Source organism: Poecilia formosa, unplaced genomic scaffold, assembly GCF_000485575.1.
Source record: "Poecilia formosa unplaced genomic scaffold, Poecilia_formosa-5.1.2 Scaffold1, whole genome shotgun sequence".
Taxonomy (NCBI): domain Eukaryota; kingdom Metazoa; phylum Chordata; class Actinopteri; order Cyprinodontiformes; family Poeciliidae; genus Poecilia; species Poecilia formosa.
The window spans coordinates 3,719,989-3,739,944 of NW_006799940.1; the positions used below are offsets into that span (position 1 = coordinate 3,719,989).

A 19,956-nucleotide genomic window follows, 5' to 3' on the forward strand; every position below is an offset into this window, starting at 1 on the left:
GTGGACAGAAACGCTGGTTGGAGCTTATTGGGAAGGTGGACAAGGAAAATAAGATGGCAAACAAAAACTGTCAGCGGCTGTAAAGGGTAGAGCCTTACATTCCATCATGACAAGGATCCTAAACATAAAGCCTGAACAACACTTGAAGAGTTTACGATTATCAATCTGCGGACATTAAAACCGATGCCCAAGGATGCTTTCCCCACCAGCCTGACTGAGGGTGAAATGTTTTGGAAAAAGAGTAGTCAAAAGTTTCAGATAAAAATTTGCAGATTAAGTCATGGCAAAACGAGGTCGTTTAAATCGACTAATTGAGATTAAATAAAAATTCCCAGCAAACTTTTTAAGGCTTTTACTCACAAAATTTTTGAATGCCGCATTCACATTTGCAAGCAACTTTTCGTTTGTCATATTATCCCAATAATATGCTTTGAAATTTATGGTTCTGATGTGACAAGCATGAAGAAGTTCAATATACTTTTGCAAGGCAGTGTTTATGACAGCTATCTTAAACCAGTGAGATATATCATTTGATCTAATGTTTTCTCATGGAAGAAAAAAATAATCTTAAGGAGACCAGGAGGTTTGTTTGAACCTGCGCTGTGCAAGCATAAACACAGGAAAAAACATGTTTGTTTGGTTTTCTTTTTTTTTTTTTTTTTTTTTTTGAAGCTCTCACTGAAAAAAATAAGTTTTATGTGAAGTGTCCAAATATATACACACATTTTACTCTGGCTCATCAAGTGAGTTCCTTACTAACAAGTTTTCTTTTGAGAAATTATTTTACTTTATAAAATTCTCCTCTTAATACATATCTCTGTGCTTTTCCTTCTCTTTCAGATTAAGATTTAGAAATCTATACTTACTGACAAACAAAATGCTCATTTCAGAGTTAAGATATTGCAGATGTGCAACAGTGTCAGAAGACGTGTAGTAAACGCCACTTATCCATTAGCTTTAGTGTGACTCTTAATACTAGAAGAGTCACACTCCATCAATGGAAGAATCACGTCTCGAGTCCAAACCACCAAATTATTTAATTCCAAAGCAAAACCCAGATTGGTGGAGTTAGAGCTCTGTAACGTCGGCGTTTTGTTCCTTCGATGTCCACTGTATTTCTGCTCCAGCTGGAATACCTCACATGGTGATGCACGCAAATAGACTGTGAAACAAAGTTTTCCAGCTGCTTAGATAGAGCTTCTGCGTTTATTCAGTCTCCTGTAGGTGTTGATGCTGTGCAAACCTGTGGACACCGAGCTGATGCCTGAGTGATGGTGCAAGCTGCACACGCAGCCGTTCGAGTGCAGAGGGTTGGAGAAAGCCTCCCCCTGCTCCATGTAGGTATCTGATGTGGAGAGGTCACGTGGGATGATCATGGGGATGGAGTACTGCAGCTTCTCTCTGCTCTTGTACCAAAGGCAGGAACACATGGACTGGAAGTGGAGAACCTCGGCGTAAACGTTACGTAAGCCGCGGCTCGCAGCCCCTCCGCTGCTCCCTCCGATTGCGCTTCCACCGCCACATCCAGGCGGCGTGGAGGAGGGGGAGACGGGGTCTACGGAGCAGTTAATGTGCCCACCCACCTGGCCGTTATGGGCAAGAAGAGCCCTCTGCTCGGCGTCCCTTTTCTCATCCTCAGCATTCATTGTCATGAATCTCAGTACTGCTAAGTTGAGGAAGGCTCCAATCACCGCCAGACCCGTCAAGATGTAGATAAAGCTGAAGGCCACGTACTCCGGCTTGGTCTGCAGGGCATCCTTATTCTGCAGTGCCACGTAGTCCCCAAAACCAATGGTGGTGAGCGTGATAAAGCAGTAGTAGTACGCATGAAAGAAGCTCCACTCCTCAAAGTGAGAGAAGGCCATCGCCCCCACGCACAGCGTGCTCATGCAGGATATGAAACCAATGGTCACCATGTTGGCCAAAGAGACTTCGGTGCGCCTCATTCCAAGGCACTTCTTTAGGCGATGGAGCAGGTATCTGACAAAGGTGTTAATCCGCTCACCAACGCTCTGGAACATGACCAAAGTGAGAGGGATACCTAGGAGGGCGTAGAGCATGCAGAAGACTTTCCCTCCATGTGTGCTTGGGGCTGCATGGCCGTATCCTGTGGGAGAAATGGGAGAAAGAAGCAGGGTTACTGGGGTGAAACTAATGAAAACTACTCTGCAGATGACAGGGGTCTAACAAGAGAGGGCTGAAACCTGGACTTGAAAGAGACAGATGATTTGTATTCTCTGAGTGGCTCTTCAGATAAATTCAAACACTCTTCATTTCACAGTGGCAGAATGCAATTGGAGATGAGAATGCACAGGAGTGTGGAGGCAGGAAGAGCCAAGTATTGATGTCGTGTATGGGAGAGAGGTCTTGAATAATTCATTGACAATTGGTCTCTGCAGAGTGGCTTTGGCTAATGAGTGCATTTGCACCTAATTAGAGCTCAACATTGTTCCAGATCAAATAAACAGGACACCAAAGGCTAGGTTGTAAATACCCATCTGTATTTGTACATCTGAAAGAGAGAAAAAAAATCTCTTTGTCTTGTATTACTCGGAATTTTTAAGTCATAAAACAGCCAGCAGAAAGGCAGCGGTACACTTTGAACAGCGAAAGAGCCCAGAGCAAGAAATTCTCAGGGAAGTCAGTTTTTAAGAGGGTTGCACATCAAAGTTTTGGGGAGAATTTTCTTTAAATTTAGCTCCCAGAGAAACTAGATATTTATATACACTGCAAAAAACACACACTACCTTTCTTTCCTCACAGTCACATTAGATCACACTCAACCACTCTTGTTTTAGTTCAAGTTTGTCAAAATTATTTTAATTTGTGAAGTGCCACAATAATAGTAGATATTTTAATGAGACTTCTAATTTTTGGCTTAAAATTCTTTAAATGCAGGAGTTTATGTACAATCTGTATGACTTCTTTGGTGTCCTTCAACAAGCTTCTCATAAAGTTTACTGGAGATTTTTCCCATTTCACTTGAAAGAACTCATGTAAATGAATCCTTTACACCTACATTTTCCACTTAACTTTGACGTCTTTTAGCCACTTTATGACTAATTTGGTGGTATGTGATGGTGTTAGTTATGGATGCAATAGACAGATTCTTTAAGTACTTTTTTTGCACCTGATTGTATATTTGAATATACGTCACATTCAAGGTCTTTGACTCCCTTGCCCATCCTCCTGACATGTGGAGCTGGTGCAAACAGAAACAGAGATAATCCCCCTGATAACCACAGGTTGCGCAAGTCAAAGAGGTTGATCGAGAGTCCAAATGTAATTACCTGAGGGTTGATTTAATTCTCGAAGCTCTGGTTTTATTGGAACACCAATCTGTTTCGTCCCACCATCTTTCCTTCTGGTGCCAAATCTGTTTAAACATTCCCCCCTTCATTCAGAAAAAGCAGGAGCCACAGTTAATGATGCGATTTGAGTTATTTTATCTTTCGGGAGAACATATTGAATCCCATATTGAAGCCCCTGTGAGAAAGATTAGCAATTTATTTATTTTATATAGAACCAAATTACAACAACTCTCCATTTCAAGGATCAACAATCCAAGCTGGATTTAATCAGTCAATTGCATTCAGACATATTCAAATCATACTTGCAAAATCAGTTCAGTTCGATTCTGTATGCCAGTCATACAGCTTTTGTCTAGACTAGCTAATCTACAAAGCATTAATCTTTAATCTGGTCAGTCTGTTCCCTGAGGTGACAACTCAGATCTGTGAATAAGACTTATTTTTAAATGAATTTCACTCTCTTTATAGTTATTTTCATTATTGCCTTCCTTTTGTGAAGGCATCCCAGCTCACTTCCTCCATCACTGCACCATTTAACACATCTGCTGAAACAACTACAGTAGATGAGAACAGAGACCTAACATGTTCAGCTGTGGGAAAATAAGTTCTCGGCAGAATATGAATTTAACATGACGGCTTGTTTCGCTTTGAGATTTTTGTGCTCTACCAAAAATGTTGCAGCGCTCATTAAGCAAGTCAGCAGGACAGTTTGTTCAGGTGAGCCACAGACGAGGCTGCAGGGCTGTCACAAGCTCTTTGCAGTGGGGAGCGGCTTACTGAGACGCAGGGATCACCAGAGTGACAGCGGGGCTCATCAGCAGCAAATGCTGGCGCTTGAGGCGACAAGCCGCACACTCATAGCATGGTGTGAGGGAGTAAAGAGGTCCCGCATGACAGTCATCCCGCTTTCTCAGGTTATGAGAATGTTATCATGAGACAGACCATGACTCCTGTGTTGGCAAGAGTACCATTCACTCCTTAGAAAAAAAAACAAAAACCTCTCTAATATTGTGTTACTACCTCCTGGAGAACTCCCTGTCCTCCTGGTAGAAGATTAAATATTAACGCTTAATATGTGCAATCGTGTCACTACAAGGGCTTGATGATTGCATATGTACTTACTATTACTGGGTTGGACCTGTTTTTCCCTTTAGACGCGCTTTAATTATTAGTAGGGACGCACCAGTATGAACATGTGGGCCAATATCAGTAAGTGATATTAATACTACTGCTGTTATGGTTTTATTTATTGAATTTTAACATAAGAAAATATCTACGCTTGTTCATAATGACGTATACAAACATTACCCATCGTACCAGCCATTGATGCGGATATAGAAAATACCAACTGAGAAGGAAGAGGGGTGACTGTAAAAATGAGTTTTTACTTCCTCCCACTTCTTTAAACATGTAAATATACTTTACCACTGTTCTTCTTTTGCTTTTGTTCTAAATTTATTTTCTGTGTATATAACTTTGTTTATCCTTTCATTACACGACGTTCAATACAGTCAAACTCAACTAGAATCAAAGATTTGTAAACTGAGAGTAAATATGTAGCTATTATCCGAAAGAAAACATTAGATCATCAGATGGTAGAAGTTTATCCTTCTGTACTTGGCCTTGTATTTGGGAATGGCACTTCACTCGTCTCTCCTGCTAGTGTTGGTCAGAAATGCAGCGATTGCGTGGCGTCCTTGCTTCTGTCAGGGCAGCTGTGGCTTCAATGTAGCTTATCACCATCAATGTGTGAATGTGTGAATGACTGAATGTAATGTGAAGCACTTTGAAGTCCTCCAGCTAGATAAAATGCTACACGAGTACAATCCATTTACCATTTTTTAAAGCACTTTGGGTTTCAGTTTCTGCCAGCTGCCTCCACCAGTCAGATGACCTAATGTGTCTTTCTGATTCTAAATCAAATAAATCTTTTCATCATTTTACTAAATATGAGCCAATCTGAAAATACCATCAGCCTGAGAGGATTCTTATTTATTTTTAAGGCCTCAAACCAAGCGTGCAAGTCATTTTACCCACTCCTTTCATTTCAGTTTTTAATCAAAAATGGGTGCACATCATTCAGTCTCTGATTACTCAGTCTGATTTTGCAAATTAAACGCCCCATATCATCTGAATTCACTCATTTATGGCAGCAAAACTACAATTACTGATCCAGATTTTTTTTTTTTTCCATATTTCATCTTTTAGAGCTGTGATTGCTTGTTTGTCTGCTTAGATGACAGCTCACTGTATAAACTTGGTTCCCCAGGGCGTCTGCCTCTAAAGAACTAAACACACAGCATCCGACGTCTTCATTGCGCTGATTAATTGGCCATAGGGGGGTGGGTGAGAAACGGTCTTTGAAAATAGATCAAAGAGCAGCATAATGTAGCTCTGAGGGCTCAGGCTCGCTGTCACTCAATTAAATTTCCATTGATTACCAAGAACAATTTGTTCTCGCCAAGAAAAGACTGGAAATGTGGCTCATTGGGGAGAGATTCTCAAGTAGAAGAAGCATCATCTTGTATGTTTATAATTGTATTAGTTTGTTAACGTGATGTAGAGAGAAAATTTTGAGATAAGCCATTTTGCGCGCATGTAAAACAAGGCAAGGAGCACAAGGAACAAGATGACGCAGAGACCTAAACAGCAGTGGTGCTGACAGCGCTGATGACACTGGGCTTGACGGATAATATCCTCAGACATCTCTGCAGCCTGGAGAGCAGGCAGAGTCATGCTACATAATACACTCGGCTGTGTGTTCTTGTGTGTGTCCTGCAAGATCTCACACAAACGTAGCTCCTTATTTTGTCTTTGCACTGTGCAAAAGTTTTCGCACTCCTTTAACCTTCCCGCAGCCACTAACACTCAGCAAAAATGGACATTGTTAATTTGTGATTAGTCCAAATGAAAACATTCTTTGTAGAATAACCTTTAACTTGAAACTGAAGCTGCAAGTTTTCATTGTGAAAATAGCACCTTCACAAAATGTTTGTCATTTTGATACGACAAAAACCATCATTAGGTTGTTGCATTATGCGTCTCTCATTCTCTGTCAAAAACAGTCAAAACCCAAATAAATAAAAAATATCAATATTTTACTATACCGTAGGCTACGTGTATGGATAAAGTAGAAAATAGAAGCACCTAAGTGTGTAAAAAAAAATACATATTCTGATTAGTCAGGCACTGACATACAGGAGATGGAAAGTAAGTAGTTGCATTTACTCGCATTGCTGTAATTGATTACAATTTGTCTATACTGTGTACTTTTTGAAGGGGTTTTAAAAAGCCTTACTTTTACTTTTATTTTGATTAAGTATTTTATTCAGTTACATTTTAAATTGTAAAAGGAAAAAGAAAACACCAGAAAAAAAAAAAAACAAACAAACAGCATTGATCCTTTAGCTGGGTTAGAATTAAGATCTGCACTCGGAAAACCCATCAAGTTAACTTCTGAGAAAAAGAAAAAACCCATGAGGGACTGGTTCAACTTTAAGTATGACTTCTGGCACAGAATCTTTTAGTGGTACTTTTACGTTTTTTTTTTTTTTTCAGAATTACTAATTCAAAAATAAACACAAAAAGCTAAGGGAGGTATGTAGACGAATCACCTGCACACGTCACACCTGCTAGAGCACAAACAAACTGAAGATGATATATATGACAGCTTTACTAAGAGGATATCATATCAAGGCTCTGTAAACACATTCCTTCTGCAAGGCTGAAGTGAGTTCAGAGGTGTTATACACATCCAGCCTTATATGGCCAGCCTAGTTCTTCCACATACAGGTGGCCCGAGGAGGCGACCCGGTGCGACGTCACCATTATCAGCGTTTACGGCCTCCCTAAAATGCTGAGCAGATTGGGGAATGTTCTGGTTACCCATGCGAGTAAACACTGATCATGTCCCCTGATTGGTACAGCCTGTCTTCGCACAGCAGTCCACTCTGCTCCCGCAGCAGGCCTCCCTCCCCGCTCACTTTCATCTCCAGCTGTGCCTGGCCAGAAATATCATAAACAAGACTCTGTGAATTGTAAAACTTCTGTCCACTTGTGTGTAGCAGCAGGCATGTCTGCTAATGACACCCAAAGAAGTTATGGTAAAAGATTGCGCCGATGCAGTGTTTTCCCACGAACTGTGTCTCATCCCCGTCTTTTCCTTGGAGCCGCTGGTCCCCATTAATTCTCATGCACAGACACCCCAAACTCTGTGATTGTTTACACAGGCTCTCGGACACAGCTCTGGTCCTCCCATCTGCCCTCAGTTTGGCTTTTGACCCAGAAGGCCTCTCTGGCAACTGCTGGGTAATGTCCCTTTCTGTGAAAGCTGCAGCTTCTTGGCTGAGGTTTTATTGGAAACACAGCATCCACAATCCTTAATATTACATTTTAATTCAATGAAAACACAAAAAATAATGGATGATCTAACATTTAATTCAGCAATAAAAATAACCTTCAGATTTTCTCAGTCAACAGTTGCAAAATGATTTGCTGCCTGGACACAGTGCAATAATTAAGACTGCATGAAAAAAGTGCTTAGGAACTTTTCATTTCACCTAAATTCGACTATAAATACAACAAGAACAATAAATAGATTTGACTGATGAGAATCCAAATTCACATTTCCAACACATATAGTGGAGAAGCAGCACTCAGCTTCTATGCATCACAGATCTGGAATAAACTCACAGAAAACTGCAAAACAACGAGTACCTTTAAATCTCAACTAAAAACCCACCTGTTTAGAGTTGTTTTTGAAACACAATCAATGAAACAGTAATCAATATTTTGATGTTTAAAGACAGCACTTGACAATTGTTGACTGTATGTTCTACAACTTTGTATTTTTTGTGTTGTTTTTTTTATTTAAAGTACTGCCTTGTTGCTGAAATGTGCTACAGAAATAAACTTGATTGATTGATAGTGAGGATTATAATGAGAAAAATCTGAAGCTCACTATTAGATTAATCGAAACAGAGTCTCGGTATCAATAGGACGCCATGATTATGACCAGACCCAATAATCAACCCCCTTTGAATTTATTACCATTTTATGGCCTTTTGTTGTTGTTGTTTTTTTTTTTTGTTTTTTTTTTTAGCCTCAATGGCAAAACAAAATGGAAAAAAAAAGAAATCTGTGCAAAGCAATGTCACTCTTTTAAAAACGGCTATATAAATATTCACCTCCCTGAAGTCTGCATGTAGTTGATGTGACTTTGGCTGCGACTGCAGCATTGAGACTTATGCTGATATGTCCCAATCAGACTGGAACATCAGGGCAGGGCAATTTTTCTCCATTCTTTTTATTTTCCCAAACACAGCTAGAGCTCTTATCAGGTTGCTTGAGGGCGTGGACAGCTCTTTTCATGTCCAGCCACAAATTCTCAGTAGGATTGAGATCTGGGCATTGATCTTGTTGTCCAAACCACATGATGTTTTTTTTTTGTTTTTTTTCCCTCTGCAAAATGCTTTGTGTTCCCTTCACTGTGTATGCATAGAGTCCATAAATAAAGATTGATTGACTGATCCGTATTCTAATTTCATTTAACTCTCCCATATGTCCTTGGGCAAATTTATACGACAACAGTGACAGTCATCTTCATCTTTGACTGGTGGAGAGCAACAGTTGTCTCTTCCATCTGAGTCACAAAGTGTATATATTATTTATACTTAATATATTTTTTGTCCACCAAAGTGGAAAAGTGCTGTCACCTCATCTATATACAAAAAAAAAAAAAATCTGAAGTTTTTAAAAAATAATGAGACAATTATTTTTAAACTCTACTTTAGCTTTGGATAAGATGCTTTTTTCCATGTTATTGTCAAAATAGACAAATTGCATTGAATGTGATTTTATTAAAAAATCAACACAAGGAGAAAAACATCCAAGAAGGATGAATATGTTTACTAGGGATTATGATGTTTTTCGTCCTCCTAGAAACAATGTTACAGTGCATTCTATCACAAATATTTCTTTAAAAACAGGACATTTTAGATATAAATCTGGATGCCTGTGTCAGAAACTGAAAATGGAAATAATAATCCAGATCACAAATCAAAACAAAATGCTTCCCTTGTGACAAATTCAACCTTCCCAATCTTAAAAAAGATCTGTGGGGGCCAAATGTTGTTTAGAATCTTTCACCGGAGTAGGATCGAAGAAACATAAATCTTAAAAAATAATGATCTCCTGTTTCTGCACATCCTCTGAAAGCCAGTTATTTACAAAGATTATGACTGTAATAAAAAAAATCCCTCCTACTTACGCTCCCCAGCAGTGACGCATCAGTAATTATGCACAAAACTACAAATGGCCCCTGACACCATATCTTGTGTCAGAACAAATGCTTTTCCAGTGAAGACAATCTGTGTGCTATTATAAACAAAACCAAAATGAGCAAGAATTAAGACCAAATAAAAAAAAAAGAAGTGATGGATGATCTCTATCAACTTTTGTTTCTTTTAGTCATGACCACAATCACTGCCCAACCTGAAGGAAGTAATTATTCCAATCAGAGCTATCATGTTTCCTAAATGCAAGTTACTCTGAATTCTAAATATAGCCTATTTACCATCAGCACGGGTTTTCCTTTAATCCTGCTATTGTTTTCACGGGGAATTGGACCCATCTAAAATTTTCTATTTTTGCTGATGAGGATTTAACTACTGAATCCCAACAAAATAATGTTGAGCTAAAGCAGTGCCAGAGAAGAAAACTGTACCGCCATGCCACATTTTAGAAGTCATTTTTAGCACCTATTACTCAAAAGGCCAAATATTTTCATCATGTTTTGCAGCAAACTTTGAAGTCACTCATTTCAGCCACTTGTATTGAGGATATTGTTATTTCAGTGAGGGTTGTAAGGACCCATAATTGAGAACTTTGCTTTTTATCTTGGTCTTCTTCTCCAATCCATCTCCCACTAAAGCCTACCATCACTCGTGAACAAAACGCATAGATACCTGAACTGAAGCTGACCCCAAACCCTAAGAAAATAGTTCTCCCTATTCCAGTCTGTGGCGCCAAAGTAAGTCTTTTGTCAGGCTTAGCCAGTCATGTTTTGGTTATTTAGTAAAAGTGTGCACCTTTCAAACTTCTAGGTTTAAAATAAAATATCATTATGGCTCCCCCTCTCTCTATAGTGAAAAGTAGAGACAGGTGATGAACGACAACCAGTAGGTTGACGTAGAAACCCTGCATACCTCTCTTTAACCCTTTCATGCTTAGCGGTCACTATCTAAAAGCCATTTTCTTGTGCTTCTTGTGGATTTTTTTATGTTATAAATGCACACAGACCACTGAAGTGGACACTAAATGCATCATAAAATACACCATCAACTACTGGCCATCAACTGCAAATGCAAGAAATTATTTTTGTTAAATCCAATATGGCCGACAGACAAAAAAGCATGCCGACCGACCCGGTTCCTCCTTCTACTGTAGACGACTCTTGCAGGTAAAAAAAAATATTGTGACATCAGATAACTCCTAGAGAACAATATTACTGATGTATTTTTCAAATAACAACTTTGTACTTGGAGAAAATTACAATTGATCACCTAAAAAAAATTAAATAAAACATTTTTTCCCCTACTTTTTTATGCCTTAAGAAAATAAAAAAAAATAATAAAAAAATCCTGACACAAATGATCATAATTCATGCATGAAAGGGTAAAGAAGAAACAGGAGAGTTCTGCTATTAGTCATACTTCCATTAACAGAAGCATCTCAATAAATTTGACCATTATAGAAAAGTTCATTTATTTCTGCAACCCCATCACTAAATGAAACATATTATTTAAGCCTTTTTATTTATGTTAATCATGATTCTCTTCCACTTGCAGGTAATAAAACCACAATTTGAGATGAACTTATCACCTCAGACCAAAACAGTACAGTAATGTGTGCTCATCAGAATACATAATTATGTACCCGTATGTTGGAGATTTTAACCAACTTTTCTCAAGTGTTCAAAGATCAAGCCAGAGTCGATTCAGAGTAACTACAAAATGGAAAATATTTGACGAGTCATTGCCATTTACTGTAAGTCGGTCAAAGAGCACATAAGGTATCAAGCGTGTCTTGGCTGGAAATGATTCCACAGATTTTATTATTCATTCTAATGATGACTTGTCGCCTTCTAGGTGATTCAGCTGATGCTGTTGGCGGGTTGAAAGGGTTAGAGTAGACTCTCCAATCAGCCCTTCATTACATGCTTCAGCAGCTAACAACAAATCTGTCCAGAAACAGAGAGAGAGAAACAGAGCGAGAGAGAGAGAGCGAGAGAGCGCACAAGGGTGATGTAGCATGTATTTATCAAAAGCAATCTGATGTAACACCAGAGGAGACGGCACATTGGTAAAGCGTCTGGGTTCGGTTTAACTCGGTTATCCTGGTGCGGGCTTCAAATCGGGCCTGGGAGCATGTCCTCTCATCCGGCACACAGCTGAGACCCAAACTCTGCAGCGTCACAAGCCTTCAGATCCAAACGGTCAGGCGTTGGATCTAAGAGCCGTGAAATATCTGTCAATGTTTTACTTTTGTGTTAAAAAAATAAAAAAGAAATCCATCAGGGACCACTTCCAGACGCACAACTTTAGGTTCCTTTTTAGGGGATATGAGAGGAAACCTTGGCAGGCCACAGTTTTCCATGAGGTCAGCAAGTGAGGCATTCCAAGCAAAGTGTGAGATCTCTGGGAGAGTAAGCTAATTAAATAAATCACGTGAGTTAAGTACCTGACACACAGTTGAAATGAACAGGATGAAGAAGGAGGAATTAATATTAAAGAATATGAGGCGGGAAGATGTAAAATGAAAACCGAAACCGCCTGTGGAGATGAAAAAAGATCCACTTGAAGAAGAAGAGCAACATATTTTACCTAATTTAATCTTAAATTTAGCTTTAAGTCTTTAATTTACAGCCGCTGCTAATGTAGGAAGTCCAATTTGGGATTACTTTGAAGGCTCTTAGGAGAAAAGCTCATATGACAAGTATCTGTTTCAAGTTCTCCTTATGAGTGTTTCTCTTCGGGCGGCGGAGAAGTGGGTGGGGGTGTTTTGTAATGTGATACAGGAATTTGAAATGGTCTCATTTAGACTTAGAGCTGCAGAGACATACTGCATAATGAAACAACTGTGAAAGGAGTGGGCTGAGTTTTTCAACCAATCTATGAACAAATATGGGTAAGGCCAAATGATGACATTTGAACTGCACTGGAAAAACTTACAAATGTCTAGAATAATCAAAAACAACAACTAAAGTGCAGTAACTGAGTGTGTACATATTGGAAGCAATACCAGTTTGCCACCAGTTTGAATTTTGATACTTTGTATCTTGTGATAATTGCATGATATTAAAATTTATTTCTATGCATTTAGGATCAATAAAAAAAAAAATAATTTAGCTTTTTCTGTGTGTGTTCAGTTTTAGTGTCCACCATCATTTTGGGAAAGCAAATTTACAACCTTAGATGTCTTCATCTACAGTCAGTGATTGTATTTCAATGTTTTGTTATGCTTTGTAAGACTTACATTAATTATAGTGACACTATTTAGTATTTTAATGATTAATTACTCCTTTTGTGCCATATCATTATCCTTTAGACCTGTTTCATGTCTGCCCACGTTTAATTCTGTTTTGATTATCATGCTTACACAGGACTCTTTTGTTTTTGTTATAATAAAAGTTAATCTAATCTCTACCTTTGCAGGCGTCTCCCATCAGGTCTGGGTTTCACTCCTTTTCAATCATGGATTAACCGACCTCAAGCACATCAGACACTGTTTAAAATACCGGTTAAGCTACATGGGATTTAAAATTAAACTACTTTTACTTGCTTTGCATTAACTGCTATGAGTTAAATTGTGAAAAGTTTAACTGAAACACAGAGATAAACTGTTTAAAATGTTAAATCAAGATGGCCGCTGCTGTTGGAGAGGAGGGGGGGAAGGAAAAAGGGTTCTAATCGTAGCATTTAGCACTCAACTTTTGTCTTCCTAATGTATGTGGTTACATGTTAGCTGAAGCTAAAACTGTTTCCTTAATTCACCTCAGGAATCAATAAAGTGCTTTTGTATTGAATTGGAAAGCCATAAAACCTTGTGATGGAACATGACAGCTGGAGTTGTTAAAAGGAGTTCAGTCATTCGCTTCAAACATTGTAACCCTGGTATCTTTAGAGACAGATGTGAAAGATTTATCGTCAACACACCCCATTTAATTTCAAACTTTCAGTGGATGTACAATAAACATCTGGTTTCAGCTGTATTACTCTGGAAGATAAACCCATCACTTTGGCAAAGAATATGGATCTGATCTCAACTTTTGGAACAGTCCCTGATGCCTGACCCATCACTGCCCATTATTGTTATTGCAGAAATGTAATAAAAATTCAATAACATACTAAACAGATTGGAACTTGTCAACAAGAGCCCAAGGTCAGCTTCTCCTTCCAGACAATTTTGGTTTTCAGTGAATTTCATCAGCTTTCATTATTGAATCCTGATCAACAATATTTAAAACTAATTCTCTTGGGCATCAATCAGAGAGTGGAATCAAAATACAGTTATACATGAAATAGGTTTAATAAAATTCATCATAATCTGATTCATTACTTTCCAATTAGGGGTGCTGGGTCCCTTCTATTATCTGAAAGTCAGTAGCTGTGTTATTCATATTTGTAAGTCAAATAGTAAAAGCTTCCAATTATTCATTTTTGTGTGTTTTATCAGCTTTGATGAAGACTTGACGCATATCAGTGGTCATGGAAACATTTAAATCGCTACTTATTTTGTTGGAAAAAGGCCAAATTTAAAAAAGTAAAACTTTGTCTTTTTCTGAATATTTGACTTAGATTGTTAGGATTTTGACACATGAATCTTCAAGCACACAAAAGAAGCTCAGCCTCCACAGCTCAGACACCCCTGCTTACTTTCAACTAGTCCCATGCAGAAGTGCAACAATTGAAAAATTGTACTGCACTCCGGTGTGAATTCCAGGTTAACCGACTGTCACTGCAGAGAAGTGCAAAATCTCAGCCTGAATACAAGAAATCTTCCTGTCAAAACTGGAAAAGAAATATGCTCCTGATTACATAAGCTATGAAACTTCCACAAAGCAGTGACACACCATTCAGCAGCACAGTCCTACAATGTAACAGAGGAGTTACAGCAGACTCATGTAAGATTAATTAGACTGCAAATCTAAACTGAATCTGAGCAGCAAAGCTCTACACAGTAAGAAGTCCCAGATGTCACGGCTAATGGTGGCGTAAGGATGACGAGGATCATTTTCTGTGAAGAATATGAAGGGCAGAGGCACACTTATATTTAGGGTAGGAAGTGGGCCAAGTGTGAATGGGGAGATGAATAATGAAACTGACAGACAACAGAGTTTTGGATCCATTCGCTCTGAAGACAGTGTTTTATCACACATCATAGTAAAAAGAAAAGCAGCTGGAGGAAGAAAAAAAAAGTGATGATTATTCCTGATAAACTGCAGCTGGTCTAATTCTTACTCTCTTTGTATGAAACTGAGTGTTTAGCCATATCATTGTGACATTAGGATGAAAAATAGAAAAGTTGATGCCAACAGTGAAGTACAGGGTGGCAGCATTATGTTGTTGCAGGAGGTAGTGGCACACTGCAAAAAGCAGACGGCACGATGTCCCCAATTATATCATAAAATGGTCACAAAGTGGCTTTGAGTTGGGATCCCAAAGCCGAGATTTCAGCACTACACTGTAAAAGTTTTGAAGGTGGTTTAACATGAAAGTGTTAAACCAACGTAAATTAAATCAAGAAAATTGTTTTAACTCAGAAATTAAAATTCATGAAGTTGATTTAACAAGAGACGAGTTGTCTAAAAATTGCTTTTAAGTTGATTAATCTTGACTTGTGAGTTTCAACTTAATTCTGCAATTTAAACCAAATAATTACTTCACAATATGCAAGAAAGAACTGCCCTCACCTAGTTAAAGAGCACACATTTCTCTATTATTTTACTCACAATATGTAGTTAAAAAACTTACTTATTTTACTTTAGAATAATTTAAGTTCTTGTTTCAAATCAGTACAAAATGTCTGATCTGATAATGAATTTGATCAAATTCTGCTCAAAAACATTTAGTGTGAACATGACATTATCCTCAAGCATTAAAATTAACATTTGCCTTGACACACAAGAGTCAGATCAATGTATTGCATTTCCATCTCAGGATACAAAAACATGCATTCTGGGAAATACTTTCCACTCCTGTGTTTTTCTTCTTTCAGTGCCAACCTAAAAACTCGAATTTATTCAAGTCCTGAAGTTCTGACGAAACTAATAAAACGTTAACACAACTTACTGGCTGTAAGTTCATCTTTAACAAGCTCACACATTTAGGTTTAAAATCAAAAACTCACTAAATTTATTTGAGTTAAAGAGTAGAAGATAGCAGATGCAACTAAATATGACTCAAATGTTTACAGTGTAGAAACATTGTGGGCGGAGCTTAAAAGATGTTTGCAAATTATTCAAATAAGTTTGTGGAAAAATACTCACAATATTTCAACTAAGTATACATACACACAGGTTGTTCTACCAAACCCTAAGAAAACATGTAAGACTTTGAATTTGAAGAAAGCAGAACATTTTTAAAATAGATATATTTTTAAATACTGATTACTAAACGTAAGACAAGTTATATGACTTTATGCGCTATATGTAAGTGTTTGGTTTCAGCCACGAGCTTATATTGTTATTTCTTTGGATGATTTGCAGTCCTTTGTGTATCTAACCATCCAGCCTCTCATTAAAATCATAAATTTGCTCGGCCTCAGTGTACCGATCTCTATCACCTGATTTTACGGATATGTTTTGGATCAACTTCAGGTCGTGCTGTGCGGCTGTTCTCGTGAACCAGATGCTGTCCTGATCTGACTGTCAGTCTGTGGAGATGGAGGCGGCATTATCGTCTGGCACATAAAACACAAAGCTCAGTTTGCACGGCAAAATGGAAAACCACTTAGAGGAGAAACCGCTGCGTTAAATGAAAGATCAGGGAAACACATGGATGGACAATGATAATCACTCATGCCTGGTTTAACAATGATTTGTTTTTTATTTAAGCACAGCCTGTACTTCTCGCTATGTTGGGGTAGCACCTCTTTTACCCCCCCTCACCTCAGTGTTTAAAAGCTGCACATTTAAAAATAGCCAGGTGTAAAAAAAAAATTATAAAAAAGTATTTGAGAAAGGTTTTGTTATTCAGACCCATAAAATGATGCAAGCTACAAATATTTGTCTTCTTTTTAGCCAGCTTTGGTTCTCATCTTACGGCTCTCTGTGATTTTATTATTGCCCAGTGCCTTTCTTAGTTTAGCTGAATAGCCTATTAAATGTTCATTCGAAAGTATATTTAAACGAGAAGTATTAGTTTGGCTGTTAAAAGAGGTTGAGCTAGTAGTTTTCTAGTTTATTTGCCGTTTTCTTTTTATTAGAAGTGTTTCAGTGAAACGTGGTTTATTTGTTTTCAGAGTTCTCTTTAGCAGGAGTCTCTCAATCATGCATGAACACGTATATAAAAGTAAAACCTTTAGATCATTTGAATCCTTGGTTTTCAGAATTAGTAATGCATCTGCTTCCCACACATCCAGGATATCTTGAATGAAAAAAAAAAGATGAGATATTTATTTAAAAGGTCATTTTAGTTGTTCTAAACATTTATTTCAACATGACCACGTAAACAATTGCTAAGCTTGCTAAGTGCAGGTGATCTTAGTGTTAGATGAGTAATTTTTTAAGGAAAAAAAAAGCTAATTTTCCATTTTTTTCCCCTATTTTCTTTGTTCTCTAATCATCTATATGAGTGACATTTATAATTTTTTTAAACCCAGTAAGCATTATTACATACAAACATGTGTTCCCTTCTGGCTGTACTTCCTAATGCTGCCCATCAACCTCCCAGTCGCACTTGGCTCATTGCCACACTGTACAGCTATCGTGTCACTGCATGAGACTGATCCTGGCGCCTGACTTAATGGCAGAGACAATTAAGTCAAGTAATGGATCTTGTGAAGGTGTTACATGAACCTTAAAGTGAATTAGTTTCTCATCTGCGGCTCTAGCTGCAGTTTATTGTTTATTCTTATGTTATTATTTGGGCTTAGAACCAACATGATCAATTATTCATGAAAGCTGTTCAGCTTTAGAGTTGTTTTGTAACAACTCTAAAGAATGCATTCAGTGCATGACAGAATGTAAAGTTCAACTTGAAAGACAAAAAGCACTTTTTAGTCATAAATATACTCTTTTCTATTTTTACTTAGCGGATGACTTGGTAACCTTTTGTAACACTCATGTTTTGTTAATTTCATAGTTTTTGGTCCTATTCAGTCACGCTTTCTCCTTTTCTGTTCTGGTCATTTTGACATCGTCACTGGCTTTTTATTCAAGCTAAATTTTCTGGGCAGATCTGCAGCAAATGCTAAGAATTTTGCATCCAAATACTTTTGCTAAATTTGCAAGAGCTATAAAAGACTCCATGCAGACAACGCAGGTCTTCCAGTCACCTTGGTTAGATAACCAGCGCCTCAGGCTGCCCATATGGTGTGAGCAGACAGACTAGGAGCTCCTCCTCCACTCAATCTGCAAGTTCACCCTTCCCAGATCTCACTTCACCAGGAAATACATTGAAGGGTTTTTATTGTAACCTACTTCGCATTGCAAGCATGATAGGCTTGACCTGATTTGTATATCTGATCCATTACATCAACTACTGTATATCATAAGAGCAATGTATATTTTTTCTTCTTTTTCTCTTGCAGCTGACCCAGTCAATTTTATGTCCTATCCTGCTGTTTCATCAGAGTCAGCTCTGATAAGAGAATTTCTAATCATTCAGAATGGAAAAGAAACCACAATACTCCTGCTTATCATTGGGCACCAACAATGACTGTCTGTGAGAGCAGTTTCAGAAGAAAAAAAAAAAAAAAAAAGAAGGTTATGCACCAAAATATCTGATAATAGGTTTTCATGGCAGTCATGTTTTCCTTTTTATCCAGTAAATTATGCAGTTTGTTGGAAAATTAAATGCTGGGCGGAAATTAATGTTTCTTGCTGTAGTGACAACAATGACAAAATCACACCAGAATGAATTTAAGAATGAGATACCTGCTACTCTTATGTTGGGTTTGTGTTTGTTTTTAAAAGGCGACTCGTCATATCCACCTCATTCTGTAGTGAAAATACAAAATAGGCTAACGAAATGATGCAAAGTGATTCACTATGACGTGGTATGAAGATACAACTTGTAGCGTTTCCTAGCTGTGCTAACTCTGGAACAACTGCAAAGTTTAACAGTTCAGGCAGAAACTGCAGCCATGTCAGATTTTTCAGTATATTTGAATGGACAGTGCATAATAACATAAATTCAACTCTTCAAAATTCTTGATGTGAATTTTACCATATTTAGCGATAAAGGCTCATTTGCATCTGCTAACTTTCCATGGCAGCTTGATTATATAGAACAAAATGAAAGCTTAAAAACTCATGACTGATCAACAACAAAACATGGTCACAAGGCAGCAGTCACTAATCTACATATGATCACTGATTGGATTTTTTTCAACCAATGTTTAATGGTTGAAAAAAAATGGTTTATTTCAACATGAAATAAACCATTTTTATTCAGTCCAAAAGAGTGGACTGCAATGGTCCAACTTAAACATCTAGATACTTTTAAATTGTAATAGTTCTGGTTGTGTGTCTTATAAGTGCAAAGTTATCAGTTTAATCAGAAAATGTGAAAATCATACATTTAGTCTTTTTGGATTAACTGCAGGCTTTAACTTAGCCAACGAATTTTGAAAAACATCAAATGAAGCACTTTTATAAAAGACACTTTATAAAAAATGGTTTCAGCTGCTTAAAAATAAATTATGTATGGATCTGGGCCTACCCAAAACATATTTTATTTAAGTAAAAAAAAGGAACAGTTCCTAAGACTCAACCTTGAGAAACACCTGTCTTTATAGCTAAAGCTGCAGAGTTGTGGTTATCTGTGGACACTGAGGCCTCCCAGTTAAGTCCAAAAAGTAATTGAATGCAGCTTTTTAAATTAGATTTTATTTTGCAAAAGAAGGCCACTGCGAAAAATAGAATGTGAAATGGTTAAAACTGATTTTTACTCCTCCATGTAAGGTGTAGGATCATTAACAGAACCTCATGACTAAAACATGGTGGCTTTCAGGACTTGATGTATGTTCTCCATCTAATCTGACTGAGCTTGAGCAACTGCACTAAAAAGAATAGGCAACGCTTAAAGCTGTTAAAAATCAAATTGAAGTAAAAGTTTGTTAAGCACGCCTCAATTTTCAGATTTTTATTTCTTAAAGATAAAAACAAAAACAAAAACATGCAGCGTTTCCCCTGCATTTTATAAATATACTCTTCTTTGTAATGAAACACTTTAGGGCTTATGGTGGTCATATGAAGTGCTGTGATTGCAATATGCTGTATACCCCCAACATGTGAAAAATTAGAGCAATTTCAGAGAAAACAGGTTAGCATCGTTTTGTTTCAGTTCAAGTTTCTCACAGGGGGATGGGTTTGGATTATACACTCTTTCCCTGTTTCCAGGCCTGAGGCGTAAACACAACT

At 37.7% G+C, this 19,956-nt stretch overlaps 1 protein-coding gene across 1 annotated transcript in view; it reads right to left on the reverse strand.

The window, feature by feature from the left end:
* Nucleotides 1–234: 234 nt before the first annotated feature.
* kcnk3a (potassium channel, subfamily K, member 3a) overlaps nt 235–19,956 on the reverse strand; it is a 36,317-nt gene continuing 16,595 nt past the window's right edge. Inside the window, exon 2 of the mRNA XM_007545752.2 lies at nt 235–2,107. Coding sequence (XP_007545814.1) covers nt 1,188–2,107 — 920 coding nt within the window. The 3' untranslated portion in view covers nt 235–1,187. The remainder of the gene's footprint in view (nt 2,108–19,956) is intronic.